The sequence below is a fragment of the Haplochromis burtoni genome, unplaced genomic scaffold (genome assembly GCF_018398535.1).
Source record: "Haplochromis burtoni strain Fernald_Lab_line unplaced genomic scaffold, NCSU_Asbu1 Contig_153, whole genome shotgun sequence".
Taxonomy (NCBI): domain Eukaryota; kingdom Metazoa; phylum Chordata; class Actinopteri; order Cichliformes; family Cichlidae; genus Haplochromis; species Haplochromis burtoni.
Genome location: NW_024582514.1, coordinates 1,001,126 through 1,023,536, shown reverse-complemented (window position 1 = coordinate 1,023,536; position 22,411 = coordinate 1,001,126). Strand labels below are relative to the sequence as shown.

At 42.5% G+C, this 22,411-nt stretch overlaps 2 protein-coding genes across 4 annotated transcripts in view; both read left to right on the top strand.

Annotated features, from left to right (window-relative positions):
• zgc:154093 (uncharacterized protein LOC777623 homolog) overlaps positions 1 to 10,509 on the top strand; it is a 15,323-nt gene extending 4,814 nt beyond the window's left edge. For all 3 annotated transcript variants that reach the window (XM_005932623.3, XM_005932624.3, XM_005932622.3), the window contains exon 2: positions 7,314 to 10,509. In XM_005932623.3, coding sequence (XP_005932685.1) covers positions 7,803 to 8,711 — 909 coding nt within the window. In that variant the 5' untranslated portion in view covers positions 7,314 to 7,802 and the 3' untranslated portion in view covers positions 8,712 to 10,509. The remainder of the gene's footprint in view (positions 1 to 7,313) is intronic.
• Positions 10,510 to 11,538: 1,029 nt separating this feature from the next.
• Positions 11,539 to 22,404, top strand: ercc2 (excision repair cross-complementation group 2). The gene is made up of 23 exons (XM_005932615.3): positions 11,539 to 11,718; positions 11,968 to 12,067; positions 12,949 to 13,026; positions 13,108 to 13,170; positions 13,297 to 13,410; positions 13,503 to 13,619; positions 14,047 to 14,163; positions 14,398 to 14,521; positions 14,648 to 14,744; positions 14,943 to 15,076; positions 16,667 to 16,835; positions 16,942 to 17,060; positions 17,166 to 17,235; positions 17,404 to 17,473; positions 17,966 to 18,067; positions 18,207 to 18,270; positions 18,395 to 18,516; positions 18,844 to 18,936; positions 19,077 to 19,149; positions 19,296 to 19,366; positions 19,568 to 19,711; positions 19,845 to 19,988; positions 20,451 to 22,404. The coding sequence occupies exons 1-23, from the start codon at positions 11,714 to 11,716 to the stop codon at positions 20,541 to 20,543; spliced, it is 2,283 nt and encodes a 760-aa protein (XP_005932677.1). The 5' UTR covers positions 11,539 to 11,713; the 3' UTR covers positions 20,544 to 22,404.
• Positions 22,405 to 22,411: the final 7 nt, after the last annotated feature.

Below are 22,411 nucleotides of genomic sequence, written 5' to 3'. Positions count from 1 at the left end.
AAGTGTACCTCTGGTGCAAATTACTGACCTCTGTCATCATTTTAGGTGGGGGAACTTGCACAATCGGTGGCTGACTAAATACTTTTTTGCCCCACTGTACATGAATGGCAATCTGCACGGAATAAGGTGTACCAGCTTCTTTCCGGTTTCACAGGTAAAAACACTGCTTCCACAGAATGTCTTTATTGTACTCTTTTCTCCCTCGTGTAGTGAGACCCAGGGAGAAGAAAGATGACACTCATTTCTAAAATAGTGGGCCAAAGTATAAACTTGTTCCCAATGAATATACAACAATAGTGTTTTCCAGCAATTGGCTATTGCTTTACAATAGTTTCCAGTGCTGGGAATATGTTATGTAATACGGAAACCAAGCAGAAAATAGTGTGTGTGTGTGTGTGTGTGTGTGTGTGTGTGTGTGTGTGTGTGTGTGTGTGTGTGTGTGTGTGTGTGTGTGTGGTAAAAGCCAGGGATAAGAAATTGGTTTTAGAGAGATCTACTAAAAAATGAGAAGCGCTGCGATTGGTTGTCTGATCTTTTGGGAACTGGCTGCATAATTAATTGCACTCCTTGTGATCTTGTATTAAGTAATTCAAGTCTGTCCCAGCCATCAGTGTGAGCGTCTCTCTGTGTGATGGCGATGACTTCAGTGATTGAATTTCCTCACTAATAACATTACACAACAGTCTCCTCTCTGTCACTTAGATGCAAGCGAAGTTTGTAGCTCTGCGACTCCTTCTACACAAAACTGCCTTCGCTGCAGGAATATGACCACGTTTTCTCCTACAAATGGGTGACAAATTAAAATAAAAGGAAAGAAAAGTCAGGGCCAGAACAGCTTGATTACTTTGAGGCATGATTTTCCAGAGGAGAAAAGGAGTGCCATTCTTCCTCATTCGGTGTTTTGATGATGGTGGTGGGGAGCACTTTGCCAAAAACACTTCAATTACGTCAAGATGACTGTGACGGAATAGAATATGATTCATATCATTTTCTAACTAATCAGACTAGTTACTGAACCTTCAGGCTCTGTTTTCATCCCAAAAGAAACCTCCCCATTATTTCATCACCGGATAAAAGCAGTCACTCAGAAAGGAGGCCAGCCAGCCATGCCCATCCCACAAAACTAATAATGAAGCCTGTTAGTTAGAAATTGAGTTATATCTGATACTATTTTTTTTAAAAGCATCTTACACGTTTTATTTCATGAATTAACTGGAATAACTCGTTGAGAGTGAGTGGACAAACATGACTTTTTCTGTCACAGTATTTTTGCCAGAGTAAAAAGCCCAGCAAAAAGAGAGGCCCAGCAGTTTGTTTGCTGCTCTCAGCTGTTCCTGAGTCTGTAGGTGTTGTAATTGTAGATGCATATTGGGATTGTTAGACCATGAAGCTGCTGGAAATACCTTTTGATGGCCATGTTATCGAAAGTTTAGTTGGCAAATGTGAAAATAACAAATAAATAGCGTACAAAGCTTTGACACGTAGAGATCCATTAAAAATATGGGTAAAAATTAAATAATAAAGCATTTTGTCTCCTTTTCCAGGCCTTTTGAGTCAAATTTAACCATAAAACTCATAAAAATCCAGAGAAACTGTTTCTCCAGCATCTGAAGAAGCCTCCACCCTTCTGTACCAGTTGTGACTGGTCCATTATTCCTGTTTGTCTTTGCACTGTCGTGGTCAGTCTCATTATTTTTATTTTTTTTAGTTCATCAGGCGTGGTGTTTCTTTGCTTGGACTTGTGCTGCATAAATATAACTGGTATTTTTTTGCCCCCTTTGTGTTAAAATGAGCGCTGACAAGTTAATGTCGCTTTCTTTATGACTCTCAGAGGCTCAAATTAGACGGAGCTGTTTATGATGTCATCTTAATGTTCTGGCTGTCAGACGGAGAGAGTTGCTGCCCTGCTCGGTTCCTTTGCTGCTCGTAGCTGTTTGTGCAAAGTGTTGTTGGAGGAGCAGAGCGAGAAATGGAGGAAATGAGGGTGTAAATCACATCTGGTACAATAGGCAATAAAAGATGCCATAATGTCATCTATGGGATGGTGAAGTCTTGTTTTGTCCCTAATCGTAGGCTTCAATTTCACCCATCAGAACTGGAGCTTCTTGGATGGGCTCATATATCCACATAACAACCCACATTATTTATCATTCAAAATGCTCCAAAAATTCCACTCAAGACGTGCAATTCAGTGAGGTGAGTTAGTGGAGAGGCAGCCTACGCTAGTGCATGCATCCACTTGTCATTCAGATAATAATTTCAAGCTCAGAGCCTGAAAACAGGTTAAATGGGTGATTTATACCTTAAACTGGCATTTACTTGTCCAGCAGGGGGCGACTTGATATATAGAAAACGTCCCCTTCGCTCTATGACGTTGGTGAACACCTTCCCGATGAGTTTGTTGTGTCAGTTGCTTGGTTGAAGTGATACTGAACGCAGGGCAAAGTTTATTTTTGGACATTTTGATTGTCAGCCCAACAAGGGACAATTGTTGAAAATTAGCAATAGCTATAAACTTATGTGCGTTACATCAGTTTTGTGTTTGAACTTGGACTATGTTAAACTGCACTGTTGGTCTGCATTAGAGTCACAAAGGAGGATAAAGCATGTTTCATAGCTGGCCTTAGTTGGGATATGAGTACGCAGTGACCCTCGTTTCAAAGTTGGATACCTCCGCTTGAGGCTTCATCAGAGGACTTTACCGGTGACGTCACTGCGGCTACATCAAGAGGACATTCATTGAACTGCAGTTTCTGGCACTTCCACGTTGGTTTAGGAGGTTTCAGTAGTTGTTACAGATCAGGCCTGTATCGGCTTTTATTGACCCGTGATTATCTGTGACCTCAATTGTGTCTTTTTCTTTAAATAGTCTTGTTGGAGTTTAGCCACATTCTTACAACTCAGGAGGAACCATTTCACTTTTTACTACACTATGTTTATCCTGCAGTAATTGCTGTCGTGCAGGATAAGATCTGACATCTGAAACATGATGATGATGATGATGATGAAGAAGCATGGATGTCACCAGCGTAACGTCACCCATCAGTGGGCTTTTGAAGCCTTTTACCATTTTGACTTTTTTCAGCTGGGGGTGGAACTGAGGGAGAAACCGCTCATGATGACTTGTGAATCACAAAATAGCCACACCCTAACTCATACTCTGCTTCATCTTCCTTGTTGGTCTAATTCCTGGAAACCAAAATCTTGAGTGAATATCATATAGTGTTAATTGAGACTTCAAACTCGTGATTTTAAACCATAAACTCAATAAGAAAGTCTTTAGGCCTCCATAGAGGCCTGACGCTAACTGGGCTGAAAACACCTGGAGTGTTAATAATAAGTGGGAAGTTACCCTTTCATGTCTTTGCCAGTATCGGGGGAAGGGTTTGAGGTGTTTTCACCCGTCAGACACTGTCTGAACTTCCGATTGCTCATCACAGAAGAGAGCCGTGTGTCTTCATCCCGGAGATTTGAGTTCATCAGACCATCGTGTGTCAGAGCTGAGCTGATTAAAACAGACGGTACAACAAATGATTCAGGTCTGCTTAACTGGAGCCACTTTATTTAACTGCCCGGACCGTTTCTCTGCACCAGACAGCAATTTAATTTTATACTGTTCACATGCTCATTAATGCAACTCTCGACATGATCAAGACAACCTGTTAAAAGTCAAACTGAGCATCAGAAAAGGGAAGAAAGGTGATTTAAGTGACTTTGAGTGTGGTGTGGTTGTTGGTGACAAACGGGCTGGTTTGAGTGTTGCAGAAGCTGCTGATCTGCTGAGATTTTCTTACACAAACATCCGTAGGATTCACAGGGAAGGGTCCAAAAGAGAGAAAATGAGCGTCGGTTTTCTAGGCAAGAATGCTTTGTTTATGTCAAAGGTCACAGGAGAAGACCAGACTGCGCTGAGCTGACAGGAAGGCAGCACTAACTCAAATAGCTGTGCAGAAAAGCATCACTGAGCATGTAGCACATCAAACCTTGAAGGAGATGTGTTATGGCAGCAGAAGACCACAGTGCGCACTCCTGTCAGCTTTTCTTGGCACGCTTTGGGCTCCTTAGTACCAACGTTTAAAGTCCTCAGTCCACCTGAGTGTTGCTGCTGACCACGTCCATCTCTTTACAGCCATGCTGATCTACTGATAACTGCTTCCAGCAGGACAACACACTGTGTCACACACCTCAAATCATCTCAGACAGTTACTCAAGTGGCCTCAATCCAACCGAGCACCTTTGTGATGTACTGGAACAGGAGATTCACATCATGGATGTGCAGCTGATAAATCTGCAGTAACTGTGTGACGCTGTCAACTAAATATGTACCAAAATCTTAGAGGGACGCTTGCAGCACCTTGTTGAACCTGTGCTATGAAGAATTAACGCAGTTCTGAACGAAAAACCAGTACTAGCAAGCTGTACCTAATGAAGCGTCCGGGGAGTGTATCTCATAGTTGTTTTTAGCAGCTTTTAAATAAGATTTCACTTCTTTTTTCACTCAGATATCTAAAAACCACCAATGCTCAGTGGGCTCTGTTGTGACAGAGAGGATAACTACTTGTAATGTTATTAAAACACATCCAGTCGGTTTGATTAAAAGAATAAATGAGAGCTGCATAGTTTCTAATCATTTATCAGCACAGTGAAGTTTGACCTCGGTCTTAAATGAACCTGAACCCAAAGCCACACTCTCTGTTTTCACACTCTGAATGCTGGTTAAAGAAACCTCCCCCCTCTCCTTCTGTTCACTGAATTTGAGAAAAGCAAATTTCACTTGTGTTGCATGTGTTTGCTCCTGTTCGTTTGACTGTTTTTATTCCAGGGTGTAACCTGTGAGGAATCTTTTTTTCCACATAGCAGTGTTTTGAAACTTCAGGCCTCATTAAAGCGTGTCCCCTGGGTGGCCTGCATGTGTCGCAGGATACATGTTGCAACGCGAAAAGACTCCACCAAAGCTGAAGTTCTCCCGTTTGTGCCGGCGGTTTCCCAAGAACTCCGTTTGACGGGGCAGCTGGAAAATACCAAAAGACGGAAATAAAATGCTGATAACTGATGAGAGTTTGTCCCGGAGCAAAATCACAGGAGGACTGAGAATTTCTGAAGAAGTGAAGCAACTTGTCTAAAAGAAGCAAACAGTTCAATCTCAAACTGAACTCAAAGTTTACTCATTTCAGACCTTCTTTCAAATTTCAAGCTGCATGTTTTTTTTTGTACTCTAACCTGACCCCAGTGTGAGATTCACAGGTCCCCTTCAGATGCCTCTGTGATGTGCTGGAAACTCTGAAGCTGAGCTAAAAATCTCACTCTGGTATTTTTAATGTTTATTACGTATTTAAAAAGCTAAAAAAAAAAAAAAACCACGACTGAGTCAGAACTGATAAGAGTCATCAGAAATACAAAGATTTAACACCGGGACAGTAACGATTCAGAGCTGCACAAATCAACCCTGCTGATAAACAGTTTTTTCACTCAGACGGAGGCACGAATATGACTCAAGACGGCAGATTTTATTTGTTGAAAGAGATCTGTTTAAGCAATCCAAAGTATTCTCAATGTACTTCCTCAGTAAACACACCCAGTGAGGGTCGGGCAGTCACAAGAAACACATGACGGCTGTGCGATTTAAAGAAAAATGTTTTTATGCTCATTGCGAGCGTGCTTCTCTCATTTCTAAACACGGAGACCGCACATAAAGCAGCAATTTGACTCACAAGATCTCAAAATTATACAAGAAAACAAACTATTCAAGACCAAATTCTTCCAAAGGTTGACCAAAAGTGGGTCAACTGGTTTTTAACATACGACCAGATGGCTCTGAACTGGTTCTGCTGTTTCTGTTTTTCTAAACGATGCATGGAAAGCTTTTCTCTAATTCGCCTATTAAATGATGGAGGCTTGTCTGAATGCAAGTCTTTGGGTCACTGAAGAAGCAAAAGCAACAGCTCTGTGCAGCAGAGACAGTGTCAAAAATGACAGCGAGAGAGCGAGTGTAGCTTTTACCAAGGGAAGTACTGCCGTTTCCAGGGTTATTAAACTAAAATCAAAAACTAAAACAGTTTGGGTGATGATCTAAAAACAAAACAAACAATCTAAGGTTTATGCCTCAGCTGCCCTAAATTAACAGAACTGGTAATTAGCTATTATTTTTGTCTAATGGTAATTTACTCTTTAAATTATATTTTTAATATTAAATTATAATAATTGTTGTTATCTGTGAATTTTCAAATGTACTTTTACCAAAAATACTGAAAAAATATTAAAACATTTTTTAATTAAGGCACCAAATTACAGTTTTTTGCAAACACGAACAATAAATTAGTTTTAGCGGTTGAATGCTTGATTAATTTCTCACTTCTCAGGTTGCCGGCTCAGATTTGGGTATCTAAATGTAAATTCAGTCATTTTTTTCCTGACAGACATCTAAATTATTTGTGTACTTGTCTTTATGCCAGATGCTCTAATACTTTTTTTTTTTTTTTTTTTAAGCACTGTAGGTGTAAAAACTGGACTTCAGTGAGTAAAAGGACTGGCACTTGACTCTTTTCTGCTCTTACTGAACACACAAACTGCTTTTTACTGCTGGCCTCTTTCAGCCATTCACACTAGCTGGTTTTTTCCATTCCTAAGCAATTTAACACAGATGCATAAGGTCAGCATGTTACTGAGCACAGAACAAATTCTCACCTCAGACACTTTGTCAGTATCGGATATTTCCCTGTTTTTTCACCCCTTTATTGTTTTCTAACCATTGGTGAGGCGACTCTCAGTGTTAGTAGGTTTAATCTGCTATGACTGAAGTAAAAGAGTGGAAACTGAAGAGCTGTGGATAAACTGTGGTCCTGAAAAACCTGCACTTCTACATGTTTAACCAGTTAAATAACTGGAGTTCTGATCTCGAGGCTTCGGGTGTTCCCTGTGTCTTTCTCGGGAAAGACACTTTATTTCCTGATGAGATGCTGTGATTAGGCACGAGTGTTTTGAAACCGACAGTTTCAGTGTGGTAATTTGTTTCCACTGACGAGGCTGAAGGGTCTTTGGGAATGCAAGACTAATGCGTGACTCTGTAAGAGCAGCCCGAGGACCTCCAGTCACACATTTTCACACAGTGTGGGGCAGGCAGGGCCCTCTGAGCAAACACTGTGGATTCTTGGAGTGTTTTCCTTCAAGTGTCCTCTGGCTCTCTGAAAAAGTGCTTGTAAATCTCCCCCCCTGGCTTCATTCCTCACTCTGTCCCATCTATCTGCTTTTCCTCTCCCCCTCGATCTCTTTCAGACTCTTTTTGACTCCCTTTTCGCTCTGATTTCTCCTCACAGATCTCCAGTGTTTTGATGTCACATTCCTGAAGTTTCTGAGGAACTTGGAGGACCGACCGGGCAGCAGACGGCGAGGCAGCTGGAGATCCCACTCTTGATCCCCTGCGTGCTCTTTGCCTGAGCCGGGATAAAGACGAGAGTTTGAGGAGACGAGGGCTCGGCGTTCGCTTTGATATGGATTTTCTGCGTAGGAGGGGAAGACAGAGGGAGCTGATCTGAGATCAAGGCCTTTCTACTCTCCCTTCCTGAGTCACATGTCAGTGTGAGGCTCAACCGCCGGGTTGCTATCGCTACTCTGACCGACCTAAATACTTGTTTACTCGCTTGGAGAAGCAGCAGAGACTGAATATCTGAGCTGAGAGTGGGAAAAACAGCCAAGAGAGCTTCTTATCAACTCAGCACTGTTTGCTTCCCGCTGAATTTCTCCTGCTGGAGCTCAAACGGCCCGAGGAGCTCAAACGGCCCGAGGAACCCAACCGCCACATCAAGATGCCTGCAAAGACGCCCATGTACCTAAAAACAACGACTCCCAAGAAGGGAAAGAAGCTGAAGCTCCGGGACGTCCTCTCAGGTGATATGATCAGCCCCCCGCTGGGCGACGTGCGTCACAGCGCACACGTAGGGCCCGAAGGCGAGGGCGACATGTTTGGAGACGTGGGCTTCCTCCAGGGTAAGATGGACATGCTGCCACCCACGAGCCGGACGCAGAACGGCCACGCCCGCTCGCACAGCATGGAGAGAGACTTGGGAGAGGGCCTCACCGCGAAAGATGACGTGCACAGCTACGCCTTTAACGGCTTCCATTACCAGCACTCGTCCAGCGGCCTGCTGAAGAACACCATCTCCATGCCTGTGTTCATCGCTCATGAACAGGCTCCACCCAAACCGCCGCGCCTCCATCTGGATGGTCCCTCCCACCACCATCAGCAGCCTCCTGCGGCTAGCCCCAAACAGAACAATGGCTGCAGCCAGAGAGACGGTCAGCGCCAGCAGCACCCGACTGTGTCGCTCTGTGAGAACGGCGTGGTGGGTCGCTTGGCGTCCGAGCCTTGCCGTGACATCTCCCTCTCCCCAGCCATCCGCAGACTCGTCCCCTCCTCCGGCTCCCTCTCTGAGGGCTCCTCCGAGGACTCCATGTCAGAGATCTGCGGGCCACAGGACGTTCGCCGGGGCCTCAGCCTGGACTCCGACACCTACCTGAGCAACGAGGATCTTCGGAGCGAACGCAGCGAGTCGCCCTGCACAGTCTTTCACCACGCCGGCCTCACAAAGCCCTCTGGTGTGTCGCGCTCTGACTCCATTGCGGGGTTGAACCTGGATCTGGGCCCATCCATCCTGGAGGATGTGTTGAGCATCATGGACCGCTACAAAGCTGAGGACAACCACTGCGAGCTGTGATTGAGATTAATGAGACAAAAAGATATATTTATACATGGTTTAATATATCCTTTAAAACTCTGAACAGACTGATGGAGACAAAAGATGGAGGGACTGACGGAGGAGGGAGGAGAACTTTTTTTTTCACCAACTCCTGAGAGCCGAGTCTGAAGGTGATAAAAGACTTCAAGAAGCTTGAAATGCAGGACGTTGCTGCTCGAGCCTTCAAAGCTGAACCTCATGCACATAGACATTTAAACTATAACACGGGGTTGCCAACGGTTACATGCACATCATCATTCTCACGGTGTCCAAACAAACCTGCAGACCCTCCTTTATTTAAAGCAAATACACCCATTTGCATCTATTTTTGGGCAGGTGTTTTCTGCCCATTTTAGAACCAAAACAGGTCCATAAGCATCCTGTTGCTTTCAGCTGATGGGGGAAGTCTTTCCTGTGAGTGTATTAAATACCTGCAGCTTCACAAGGATACATGTGGGAGTCCCCACAGAAGAAACAGCTGCACATATTTAACCAAACAGTCCAACAGAGCTAACTGTATTAGTTATTTAGAACTATTAATTAACCCTGCAACAAAGCTTTTCAAAAAAACTTTTCAACTTACGGTAAACATCCATAAACACTGTAACAGCAGGCTGTATAGGAGGACGACACCTTTAATCATTAATTTAACCAATAAAATAAGCCAAGAGGCGTTTAGAATTTTTACCAGCAAAAAAAATTTGGCAGATTTATCCTGAAAATTACCTAAAATACGTCGCTGCTCCTCTTTCTGGGTTATTTAAAGCGAGGAGGCATCCAAAAGTGACACAAAAAAAGATTATCGTCTTTTAAAACTGTCCCACATTCTGAGACAGCTTCCCACATTTTTAATGGACCTAGTATAGAAAAGTAAAACAGCTGCGCTGATCCACAAGTACATCCCAGCTGAGAGCGTGGGATAGAGAAGTGTGCAAAACAAACAAGTTATCAGAGGAAATGCAGGCTGTCCTTCACCTGTGACATGCATCATTTTTGTGTGTTTAATTGTCCCACATAAACATCGCGGCCCTCATCTCACCCCAACTGAGAGCAGAAAGTTGGCAGCCCTGCTCCAAGTTAACCAGCACAGTTGCAGTAACATCACCACTGCTCCCTTTAATCTGTATCGCCTGTTAATCTGACTCTCACTGAGGATTTCCTGCTCACTTCTCTGCAGAGTCAAATATATTTGTCTCCAGATCGGCCTGGGAAAACAGGAGGAATCTCCAGCTGCACAGCTATTAATTCTTTCAGGATAAATGTGTATTTATGCAGCAGAGTTAACATTGCATACATAGACTAAGCTACAAACTGCTAATACTACTAGTTTAATGCTGCAGGTTAAATTCTTCATCTTTGCTTTCTAAGGTGTGATTTGGGGATGAAATGTTGACATCTCCACTCTTTTACATCAACTCTGCTGCTGCTGACTTTACTGTCATCCTCTAATATGATTGTATCCCATTTAATCAACATTTCACTGGCAGGTTTAACCTTGTTTTTTTGTTGTTGTTGTTTTTTTTGTTTTTTTTTAATATATATCATCAGAGAGAAGCTGGGTATGCTTAATGTTGGTGTTGTTTAAAAGCTTTAAGGGTAAGAATAAGAAAAGGTGCTGCTTTGAGTTTTGAGATATGTCTTTATACATACTGTGGCTCACTCTCTGCCTCCCTGACATTCACTGTCTGCATGTTCACAGTAGCCTATTATTCAAATGTCATCTATGATGTATAATTAATCTGTAAATGTACGAATAAAATGTTTCCTACTGCAAAAACTTTGCGGTTGCTTCTTTGCAGACACACACTTTACAGACATTAACACTAGTAGGCATACTTTATGGGTGTTTTTGACATGCAGCGATGAGGTGAATAAAGATGTAATTACAAAAAAAGATTCATTTTTAATAGTTTTCAGATTAAATTTCAAACCACTAAAAACTAGTTTTCAATTCAGCGCAGGTGCAGTAAAAGTGTAAATCTGTATAATAAATGTTAATGTGTGAAACTGAAGAACATGGAAAGCAAAAAACAACAACAAAGGACTGTAATTTTGTTGACTGTCTATATAAAATTATTTATTAATATATTCTGAGAATTCAGATTGCTTTGTTTTGTGGTAGCGGATGAAAAACTCATCCCAATAGGAGTATTTTGAAAGGACTCTAGTGATTCTAGTGTGCACAAGGGTGATTTTATTGCCATGTGCTGCCCCCGTGTGGTCACTCTTTGGAATGGCAACTCTTTAAAATGACTAAAATCTCATTAATGCAGCTGACTTGGAACTACTTCCGGAAAAGCCTGTGAAAATAAAGTTATATAATAGGGTATTCCAAATAACACAAAATATAATGAAATTACCCAACACATGCATGCCTTTGCTGTAGACGCTGAAGCCCAAATAATGAACGAAAGCATGGAGAAAGCACAGCTGTGAATTACAACTATAACGTAACAAGCAAGACGACCGAAAAGTCACATTTACAGCTACACAGTAAGATGTAACAGCTGTTTGTGTCGATGTTTGGCAACACAGTATACCATTTATGTTAGCGTTTCTTTTTCAAACTATTCACCGGAAATGAAATTGTTATGACTCGCATGTGGTCAAAGTTAGCGTCGATAGCAGCAGGCTAACACTTCCAGTTGAAGTAGTCGTAGTCAAATCTAAATGTAAATACATAAATAAAATAAATAAAAGGCGATAATAACTATAAACTGATTAAATAACGGGTTTTAAATGTAACTTCGAAGCATTACAGAGGAGTATTTAGTTTTCCTTTTGGCCTGCAGGGGGCGGTAATCCGTGTGATAGCGTTCAAACGATCAACGAAGAAGAATTAAATGCTGTAGCAGGCTGTGGCGTTGCTAATGCGGCGTTTTGTTTTGTGTTTTTGGCGCACATTCAAATTTTAATGACTGTTTTAAAATAACACAAGTTACGTAAAAAGAAGAGGAGCTGCCGCTAAACGTGCTGTGAAGATGAAGTGAGTGTTTTACTGAGTACAAACAGACAACACGGGCTTTCAGTGTTAGCGCGTTTCCAGCAACTGTGACATACCTGAGCCAAGTCCACATAAAATCAGAGTTTTGTGGCTCTAGTTTATCCAAATCATTGTTTTAACTTTTATTTTAGATGTCTCGCACTCATTCACACATACTTGGCTTAAAGATAGTCCAGAATGAAGCCTGTACAGCTGCTGTGCACTGTTAGCATCGTTGCTGTTTCCTTGCAGGCTCAACATTGAGGGTCTGCTGGTGTATTTTCCCTATGACTACATCTACCCCGAGCAGTACTCCTACATGCTGGAGCTGAAGAGGACGCTGGACGCCAAGGTGGGTGGCGTTAGAGGTTAATCTGAAGGTGTGGTTTTCATGCACAGTGCTCCTATCTACACAAATACCCTGGGTTGGATGACACGTGTGAACGAGAGTAATGAACAGTGGAGATGAGAGGTGGATTGCATGGAGATGAGTGTTTTGCGACAGAATAATATCAGCAAGAGTGAAAGGCATGGTTTACAAGATGGTAGTGAGACTTGGTATGATGTTTGGTTTGAAGACGGTGGCACCGTAAAAAAGACAGGAGGCTGAACTGAGGATGTTGAGATTTTCATTGTGAGTGACCAGGCTGGTTAGATTACAGTTGAATACATCAGAGGGTTGAGATTGTTTGTAGACAAAGTTAGAGAGGCTGGACGTTTGCAGAGGAGGGATGGTGGATATATTGGTCAGAGGTTGTTGAAGATGGAGCTGCCAGGCAGGAGAGAAGAGGAAGAACTCAGAGAGATGGATGTGGTGAAGGAGGACATGTGATATATGAAGCCTGTACAGCTGCTGTTGGGGACAGAGGAGGAAGCGATAAATTCATTTTGGTCTGAAGAAGATGGAAGACGAGTCATCTTTTTTTATCCAGTTGTTGTTTCAGTTATTTAGGATGATCATATTTTCTGCTCTTTGCTGTTTCCAGTTAAAGAAAAGTTCACATTTTTCTTCCAGTCATGCATGTATGTATTTCCTCCTTTTCTTCCTTGGAGGTGAAGAGATGATTCCTAAAGTTACAGTGTTTTGTGTCATCGTGTCGTGTTTTGTTGCTCCTTCAGGGAAGTACAGTGTGTCCACTAACACACAAACACACACACACACACACGTGTTTAAAAGTGAGTGTTTACTTTCAGCTGCTGCTTTCTGTGTTAACCGAACCTGTTCCCGTTCAGGGTCATGGAGTCTTGGAGATGCCATCAGGAACAGGGAAGACCATCTCTCTACTGTCCCTCATTGTGGCCTACCAAAGGGTGAGTTCAGCCTCTCTCATAAACGGTTCATACTAACAGCTGGTGGCAGATTAGCATGTAAATATGTTCTCGCTCTCTCAGGCTTTCCCTCTGGAGGTCACCAAGTTAATTTACTGCTCTAGAACAGTTCCAGAGATCGAGAAGGTGAGTGGACGTCAAATCAGTCGTCAGTGAAGCGTGTTTCTACTGTGTAACTTTCTTTTTGAGTTAAACAAGAAGAAGCTTTCAAAGCCCCGACGTCTCAGACTGTGTTTGATTCTTTCCGATGAGGTTGTGGAGGAGCTGAGGAAGCTGATGGAGTTTTACACTAAAGAAACAGGAGAGAGCAACAACTTCCTGGCTCTTGCTCTTTCCTCCAGGAAGAACCTCTGCATCCACCCTGAGGTATGAACACCTGCATCCCACAAAGCCAGAGGAGCGATTCAGGATTCAGCTTTCTCCTTTCAAAAGTGACCGACACGCTTGTCTTCACACAGGTGAGCTCTCTGCGCTTCGGTAAGGAAGTCGATGGGAAGTGCCACAGTCTGACAGCATCGTACGTCCGCGCACAACATCACAGCAACCCCAACCTGCCCGTCTGTCGCTTCTACGAGGTAAGAACTCACATCAGATGGTGTTTTTCAGCAGAAGCAGAAGTTATTTTTTGTTTTGTTTTTTGTAATGGCTGATGACATGACGGCATCAGGCTTCAACGTAACGGGTGGGGTTTGATCTTTATGGATTAAAGATTTAAAAACAAGTTCAGGTTTCTATTCTTTAGTAATCTTTTCATTTCTGTGCTGGATGATTACAACGTACTGGCTCGACATGATTAGTTAGGAGCATTTAATCAGCCTGAAAATCTAAATCCAGCCACTACTCGACACCATCAGATATGCAGATTAGAAAAGTGTTTTTGCTTTCTGGCTGTCGCCTACATGAACTCAGGAACTGATAAAGTTTTATAAGTCTCAGATACAAACTGTGTAGGTTTGCAATGCCTGAAAACTGGGAAACAGGAAAACCTGGTTTGTGTTGCAGGAGTTCGATTCAGTCGGCCGACAGGTGCCTCTTCCTGCTGGCATCTACAACCTTGATGACCTCAAGGCCTTTGGCAGGAGGAAGGGCTGGTGTCCTTACTATCTGGCTCGCTATTCAGTGAGTTACTGTGAAAACGCCAAATCCGTGACCATGTAATGTGTATGAACACGAATGAGATTTTGAGTGTTTTATTACATGTAAAATGCTGTTTGCATGCTTTTATAGGAAAAACATTTTTCTCACTGGCTGCTCTAATTGGAAAATAAATGATAACACGTCAGCTTCTCATTACTGAATAATCCAGAGTTTAATGTTGTATCTTGAAGCTTGTTTCCTCTTGATTTCTCTCAGATCCTGCATGCCAACATTGTGGTGTACAGCTACCACTACCTGCTGGACCCCAAGATAGCTGATCTGGTGTCTAAAGAGCTGGCAAAGAAATCTGTAGTGGTATTTGATGAGGCTCATAATATCGGTGAGCAATTAATCTGAGTCTAATATGCACATTCGGTGCATTTAACTGAATGTATTTGTCTATTTTAGGAATTTGTTTACAGTAATTATTTAAAATAATTCATATTTTCTTTCACTCTCTCCTCAGACAACGTGTGCATCGACTCCATGAGCGTAAATATCACCAGGCGAACGCTGGACCGCTGTCAGACCAACGTGGACACTCTCCAGAACACCATACACAAGTAATGCTTGCATCATCACTTGCAACATGGAAGTGCATCCATGTTTTCCTGAACGAATGAAAGATTGCACCAATAATTGGAACGTCTTTGCTCCTCTTACTGGCTGTAATTTTGCAGAACAGATTAAAGAGACAGAAAATAAGGAAATCTTACGAATGAGTATTAATCTAAGCTACTGTAATCTGCCTGTGTTTATAGGATAAAGGAGACGGATGCTGCTAAGCTGAGGGAGGAGTACAGACGCTTGGTGGAGGGGCTGAAGGAAGCCAATGTGGCGAGAGAAACCGACATCTACCTCGCAAATCCGGTGTTGCCTGATGAAATCCTTCAAGGTTTTTCCTTTAATTGTTCTCTCAGCTCAGAGTAAATCTTGAAGCGCTGGTTTAGAAGCAGAGTTTGGTAGTAAGTAGAGATGGCACGATACCACTTTTTTATGTCCGATACCGATACCGATATCATAAATTTGGATATCTGCCGATACCGATATGAATCCGATATAGTGTTTTTTAATCAACAAAACTGTTTTTTAAAATATCTTGCTGCATTTTGTATAAGTTCATACTCAAGTTTAAAACAACAACTACACTAAAGCTATTCTGTTATACCTGTATGCAAAAAAAAATATTTCATAGTTCAGCAATACTGATCAATCTAATAAACTTAAACCTACACCATCCTCCCTATTCTGGTATTTTAAAGAGTACTTAGCGTAAATATTAAGCAACCTAACTAATAGGGTTCCAACTCCCAGCAACAACAAAAATAAATAAATAAAAAATAGGGAACCACCCCTCACGCTCCACCTCATGATGCTTAATCGACGTAATCAACCTTAATTTGATGCAGTGTGAAAAAAAATGCACAGAAATCAATTATTTTTCAAGAAATATTAAATAGATTCAACATCTTTCTTCAACAAAATTGCAGACTGCACAGATGGTACCTTCCCAAAGGAAAAAGTACTATAGCTTACTAGGGTATATATATTAGACTTAATAGTCACTATATACAGTAATGGACTTCTATTCATTTTGCATCAAATTAAAACTTTGGGTGTCAGATAATTATTTATTAAAAGCTAGACATTTTAAATGAGAATAAGAAAGAAAAGTATGTCTTTGTGCCCCCTTTTCCCTGTTAATGCCCTATCGGCCCCCCTGGCTAAACTTTGCTAGATCCGCCCCTGCACAGTTACCAGCCGTCAGCTACGTAGAAAAAGATCCTCGAGTAGAAAGTAATATTAAATAAATTCTAACAACAGCTGATCAAGCTTAAACGTGCTGCTGTTGTTCAGCCGCTGGTTTCCTCTTTCTGGTGCAAAGTGGGCCAAAAACAAAGAAGAGAGACGATCAGCTGATCATTGATCAGTTTCATGATTGAAGTAGCAGCAAGGAGAGGCAGTCGCTCCATATATCGTTTGTTAAGCTTAACGCAGGAATGCTTTACAAACATTCAGAGATGGACTTACACACTTGCTTTACTTCTCTCGGGGATAACTTTGTCGGAGATGAAATGCCGGGTTGCTAGCGAAGCTCCACATGCTATCCAGACCACCGACAGTCTCATGCCACAGCCGCTCTATCACGTGATGCATACTGCTCCGACGTGCTAACGTTCTGAGGTGAGTTACGGCGTGTTGCAAGTTTTGTGAGGTGCTTTCGTGATATTTAATGGATCGGATTACATTTTTTATTTTTCTCCGATATCCGATCCAGTAATTTAGGTCAGTATCGGACCGATACCGATACGTAATATCGGATCGGTCCATCTCTAGTAGTAAGCATTTCAAGTTGTCTCTATTAAGTCCTCCGTGCGCATCAAACTCCAAACATTGGAACTGTAATCTTTCTGGACGGGTTTAGATGAAGAGCCGAATCTTATTGTAGACATGAGCACAAACTATCCTCCTCTCTTTCTGTCAGAGGCGGTGCCTGGCTCTATTCGTACAGCCGAGCACTTTGTAGGTTTCATGAGACGCTTCCTGGAGTATCTGAAGTCTCGTCTGAGGGTCCAACACGTCGTACAGGAGAGCGCGCCGCAGTTCCTTAAAGACATTTTCGAAAAAGTCTGCATCGACCGCAAGCCTCTAAGGTCAGTTTCAGCTTCTTTTCTGCGAATGCGAACAGCCTCGCTTAGTGTCTTGGTTGTTTCTGTTTCCCGTCTCTTTATCACCGATCCATCCTCCTTGTATCTCCAGGTTTTGTGCAGAGCGGTTGCAGTCGTTGCTTCGAACTCTGGAGATCGCCGACATCGCAGACTTCTCAGCTGTTACTCTCATCTCGAACTTCGCCACTCTCGTCAGCACCTACAGCCAAGGTAGTAAAAAGTCCCGCCTCTGTTCAACTCCAAGTAACACGGTGGCATTAATAAACGCAGATGCTGTTGGATTATGATCTGTAGTATCTCTCTGTGTCTAAAAAGGCTTCACCATCATCATCGAGCCCTTTGAAGACAGAACTCCGACCATCGCCAACCCCGTGCTGCATTTCAGGTGAGCTGCACAATGAATTCTGAGTTCATGTGCCGCCGTCTGCAGAGGAGATTACCTGTGACTGTCATTTAGTTTCATTCTTTTACACAAAGCGTTTTAACACAAAAGGAGATGCCAGGTTGATATCTGTGTATCACAGGTCAGTGTGTTTGTCTGTTCCCCTCTCAGCTGCATGGACCCGTCTATAGCCATCAAACCAGTTTTCCAAAGATTCCAGTCAGTCGTCATCACCTCAGGGGTGCGTACTTCCTGCTCATTTCCGGTGACATTTAATTTACAATTTTTATTCATTAAAGGTACAAAAACAATCTGGTGACGTCCGCACAGTGAGTGAAGTAATCAAGTTTCCTTTTTATTCTTTGAAACAAAATTAGGTGAAGTTCTCGCTTCATTTTTTCCCTGCAGACCTCCTATAATAACATCATAATACTGTAAAACTTCCATTCAACATGTTATGTCTTGAAATATAATCCTGCTGTTTATTCAACGACACGTGTGACTGCTGAGTTTTTCTTACATGTGCAGGTCTGAATTCCTTCTTGCAGTGTCTTGTTCTTAGTTTTAAACGTCTAAGTGAAGCCGTTAGAAGCACCTCGTTTGTTCCTGAGTCAACAGACATCAGGTCATCGCCTCTTTGAAGCCTTTGAAATGAAAGATCTGATTCGAAGGATCTAAATGAAAGCCTGATCTAATTTCACCATCTTACCCCTGATGTTTCTCCTCTCTTCAGACACTTTCCCCCCTGGACATCTATCCCCGCATCCTTGACTTTCGCCCGGTTACCATGGCGTCCTTCACCATGACACTGGCGCGCACCTGCCTCTGCCCTCTGGTCTGTAACAACACTTAATATGAAAAAAACCCAACTGTGGTCCTGGGTGGAGTCACAAAAGCAGCACCACCTTGGAGACATGAACAAAAAGAGGAGAGAAACATAAACATTTCCATCACTTTGTTTCTGTCTTTCACAGATTGTTGGCAGAGGAAACGACCAGGTGGCCCTGAGCTCCAAGTTTGAGACCAGAGAAGATTTCGGTTAGTAAAAAAAACTTGTGCTATTTGAGCGTGACCTCTCAAATCAAAGGCCGTACAACTACAAATGACAACGCTGTGTTTTCATCAACGTGTAACGAGATAATTTTCATGTTTGCTTCTCCAGCTGTGATTCGGAATTATGGTAACCTGCTTCTGGAGATGTCTGCGATCGTTCCCGATGGGATTGTGGCGTTTTTCACCAGCTACGTCTACATGGAGAACATCGTGGCGTCCTGGTATGAACAGGTCAGTGTGTGTGTAATCCACAAGCATCTGAGTAACTGAAACAACCGCCGTTTTCCTTTCGTGAAGCTGTAGAAATCTGACATATCTTTCTGTAATCTGTGAAGTGGTTTTATTTTAAACATGTAAAAAAACAGAACAATGAAGGAAAAAACACAAACAAAATAAAACATAAAGAGAAAAATAATCACAGTAGATAACTTTACATGTTCAAAAATGAGCAGGAAGAAGCATTCTCTTATTTAATCCCAGTCCGTTTAGTAACTAATATATTAATAATAAATTAATTTTGTGTGTTTTTGTTGTGTCTGGGGTCACGTTCGCTTGCAGGGAATCCTGGAGAATATCCAGAGAAACAAGCTGATCTTCATCGAGACTCAGGATGCTGCAGAGACGAGCATGGCCCTGGAGAAATACCAAGAGGTCAGACCCATTATTGTAGTAGTATTTAACTAACAAAGAGACCAAAATCATAAATTGAGCCGTGAACAAACAAACAGATGTTCAGGTCTTTTGTGTTGATAGACTATGACCTTTGACCTTTCTCTGTCTCTGCTGTTTAGGCGTGTGAGAACGGCCGAGGAGCCATCCTCCTGTCTGTGGCCAGAGGAAAAGTGTCTGAAGGGATCGATTTCGGTAAGTCATCGAGTTGCTCTGTGCGGCTCCAGCAGGACAAATTAAAGCAAACAGCAGAAGAAGAGTCCTGCGTGGCTGGAGACGATAAGGTGAAGCAAACGTGCGCTTTGTCGCTGACTCTGAGTCTCGTTGTGTTTTCTGTTCAGTGCACCATTATGGCCGTGCTGTCATCATGTTTGGAGTGCCGTATGTTTATACGCAGAGCCGCATCCTAAAGGTCAGAGTCACCTCTGTGTGGGGTCAAAGCTCAGAAAGTTAAATCTATTCATATTTTGTGTGATGTTTGCTATTTAAGGATTTATATTATCAAACGAGGAACAAAACCACACATTTTAGTTTGTGTTCTTTCCCTTTTCTCAGTCTGGATAGTTTTGTCGTGATTCCCTAAGGGTTTTTCTCTCTCTGTAACTCGACTCAGGCTCGGCTGGAGTACCTTCGGGATCAGTTTCAGATCAGGGAGAACGACTTTCTGACGTTTGACGCCATGCGCCACGCGGCTCAGTGCGTAGGCAGAGCCATCCGAGGCAAAACTGACTATGGACTCATGATTTTTGCTGACAAGGTGTGTCTGAATATTTGTCTGATCCTGCCGCAGTACTCCAGGCTTCTACACTCTGCTTCACAGCAGCAGTCCTTTGAGTTTAACGCTGAAGTAGCTGAGCGAAGTCTGTACTAACCTCCTCTGTGCTCTGCAGCGTTACGCACGAGCAGACAAACGTGGGAAGCTACCCCGCTGGATTCAGGAGCACATCAACGACGGCAGTCTGAACCTCACCGTGGACGAGGCCGTGCAGCTTTCCAAGCACTTCCTGCGGCAGATGGCTCAGCCTTTCAGACAGGTACAACCGGCCAAGCATCACAAGCACCACTGCAACGAGTAAACAAACACAGGACAACACACTGGCTTTAAAAGGAGCAAAGCAGTGGGTTTAGTGATCTTCTCCCCGTGATTGGCTCAAACATCTGTCCTCTTGTCTAAGAGTCTGCTTCATTTCTGAAGCTAAATGAAACTTAATGTTATAATTTAATACCTTAAATGGGGAAAAGTTTTATAATCTAGCAAATTAATCTTAAAGTGTCTGACGAGTTGTTGGTGTCATTGTTTACTGGCACAACTCTGGCACCAGAACAACCAACCCACTGCCATCGAGATCATGAGCCACCTGACTTTGTTGATCAGATGAATAAATGCTGCTGTAAAGCAGTTTGAATTGCACGGAGCTGCACAGCTCTTATGAGCGCTGAGGTTTCCGGACAACAGCTGACCAGGCAGCCATGCTTGCTTCTCTCTTTCTCTCCAGGAGGACCAGTTGGGTTTGTCTCTGCTGACTCTCGAGCAGCTGGAGTCGGAGGACATGCTGCAGAAAATCACTCAGATTGCTCATCAGACCTGAAGGTGACACGAACCGTATGACATTGTCACCACAGCAGCACCATAAACAGAGTCATCAGCTGTCACCAGACTAGGGTTAAATATGGGTCTGCTCTAAAAGGGCAGGTCCACCTTAACTTTAGGAAGGAAAAACTCAGAATTATGTTTTAAGTGTCTGTTTTCCCCCAAGTGGTAAAAATACTGTAAAAGTATTTAAAGTATTTTCAGCTCTGCTGGTGACAGTAATGACTTCTGACAGGAGAGCCGCTCCCACACCAACGATGTGAGCCTCAGTCAAAGCCGCTCATGGGTCAGTCAGTATTTAAGGTTGCACTCGGTCTGCAGAGTAGACCATCTGCAGACCTTTGAACCACTTAAGTACATATTTCAGTACTCTGTTCAGCTTTTCACTGAAGTACGGAGCAGTAAACTGCTGCCATGAAACTTATTTTCCCCTTTATTAATCAAAGGAAGAAGCCTTTGCTTCTGCAGACGCACATGCTACAGAAAGTCCAGCAACACTGACTAAGTTCTAAACGTGCGTGTTTCAGTCTTCAGCATTACCGTGATGCAGAAGTTTCAATTCATTTAGTTTTTTTAAAAATTTCTTTTGATTGGTGAAATGTGTCAGTAGGTCAGCGTGTTGCATCAGAGATGTGACACTAACACTGGTGTCTGTGCAGCGTCTGTCATACAGACAAGAATACTGTCAGGTTCCTTTTCTACTGCAGCTGTACATAAATGCTGTTTTATACTGTTTTCCAACCAGGAAGCTGGAATATAAATGTTTGTATTTAACAGCTGACTTGTGTTTTTCTTCTGTGGGAAGTGTTTGAATCGAAAGTGTCCATCCATCACTCGCTGATCTTAATATTTAGACAAAAAGGGCTTTAATTTATGAAACCCTGAAAACATTTTCAGACAAACACAGAGGAAAGAAAACACACATACAAGGGTTATCGGTGTCTTAGTTTAATTTATTACAGCTCAAATTTGCAAATATAAAACAAATATTCATCTTTTCCACATTCTTACATGTGCTTCACTCAGCTTGTAACAGACTGTCGTGTAACAGCAGCTAACACGGTGCGACTTCAGCCCTTTAAACAGACTGCAGTGGCTGTCTTCTACCACTGCAAATGCAAAACAAGATTCCTACGAGGAGTCTCATGGAATGAAAATCTTCATGGATCAGGTGGTAATGCTGCTTTCAGGGACCCAGTCTATTATCAGAATTCTCAGGTGTTTGTGTAAAACTTGTTATTCAACGCTCTTTGTAACAAATCTTCAGTTCAACTAGTTTAAAAAAATATCTCTAATAAATATCAGAAAGTAGAATTTTTGTAGTAGTAGATTTCAGGCATTTCAGTGAAAAGCATAGATGTAACATTAGACGAATACCTCAATATCTAAACGTAGGCTACCTCAGTAGTTGATAATGCTACTTCTACCAGCGTAGAGTGAAAGCCTCGAATGCACCATCATATTTATGTATCACTCGGCTGCTGAGCGATCCACCCGTCCCCTCCTTTGCTCTCTCATTGCTTGTTGGCTGTCTCATGATTTGATTACTTTCCTGGTTAGACATCAGTGATGTTTGCCAGAAACATTTTCAACTTGGCTACAAAGCTGTACCGCCGCTGCTATTTTTTCATCTCAACCTCAAAACCAGTTTAAAATTATCAGGCCAAAGCTGACATTTGGGCACACAGCAACAAACCTAGGGAGACTTTTACACATCTGAAATTCAAAATGCAACAAACGGATAATCAATAAATACTGAACATAGGCTACGTTCACGCTGCAGGTCTTAATGCTCAATTCCGATTTTTTGATCAAATCCGATTTTTTTTTGTCTGCTTGTTCACACTACAAATAAAATGCGACAGC

Excerpts from the sequence above, each read along its gene's own strand:
- ercc2 (XM_005932615.3), top strand. Across the intron at positions 12,068-12,948 it reads AGAGGACGCTGGACGCCAAG|GGTCATGGAGTCTTGGAGAT; the intron begins GTGGGTGGCGTT and ends GTTCCCGTTCAG. Across the intron at positions 17,061-17,165 it reads CGTCAGCACCTACAGCCAAG|GCTTCACCATCATCATCGAG; the intron begins GTAGTAAAAAGT and ends GTGTCTAAAAAG.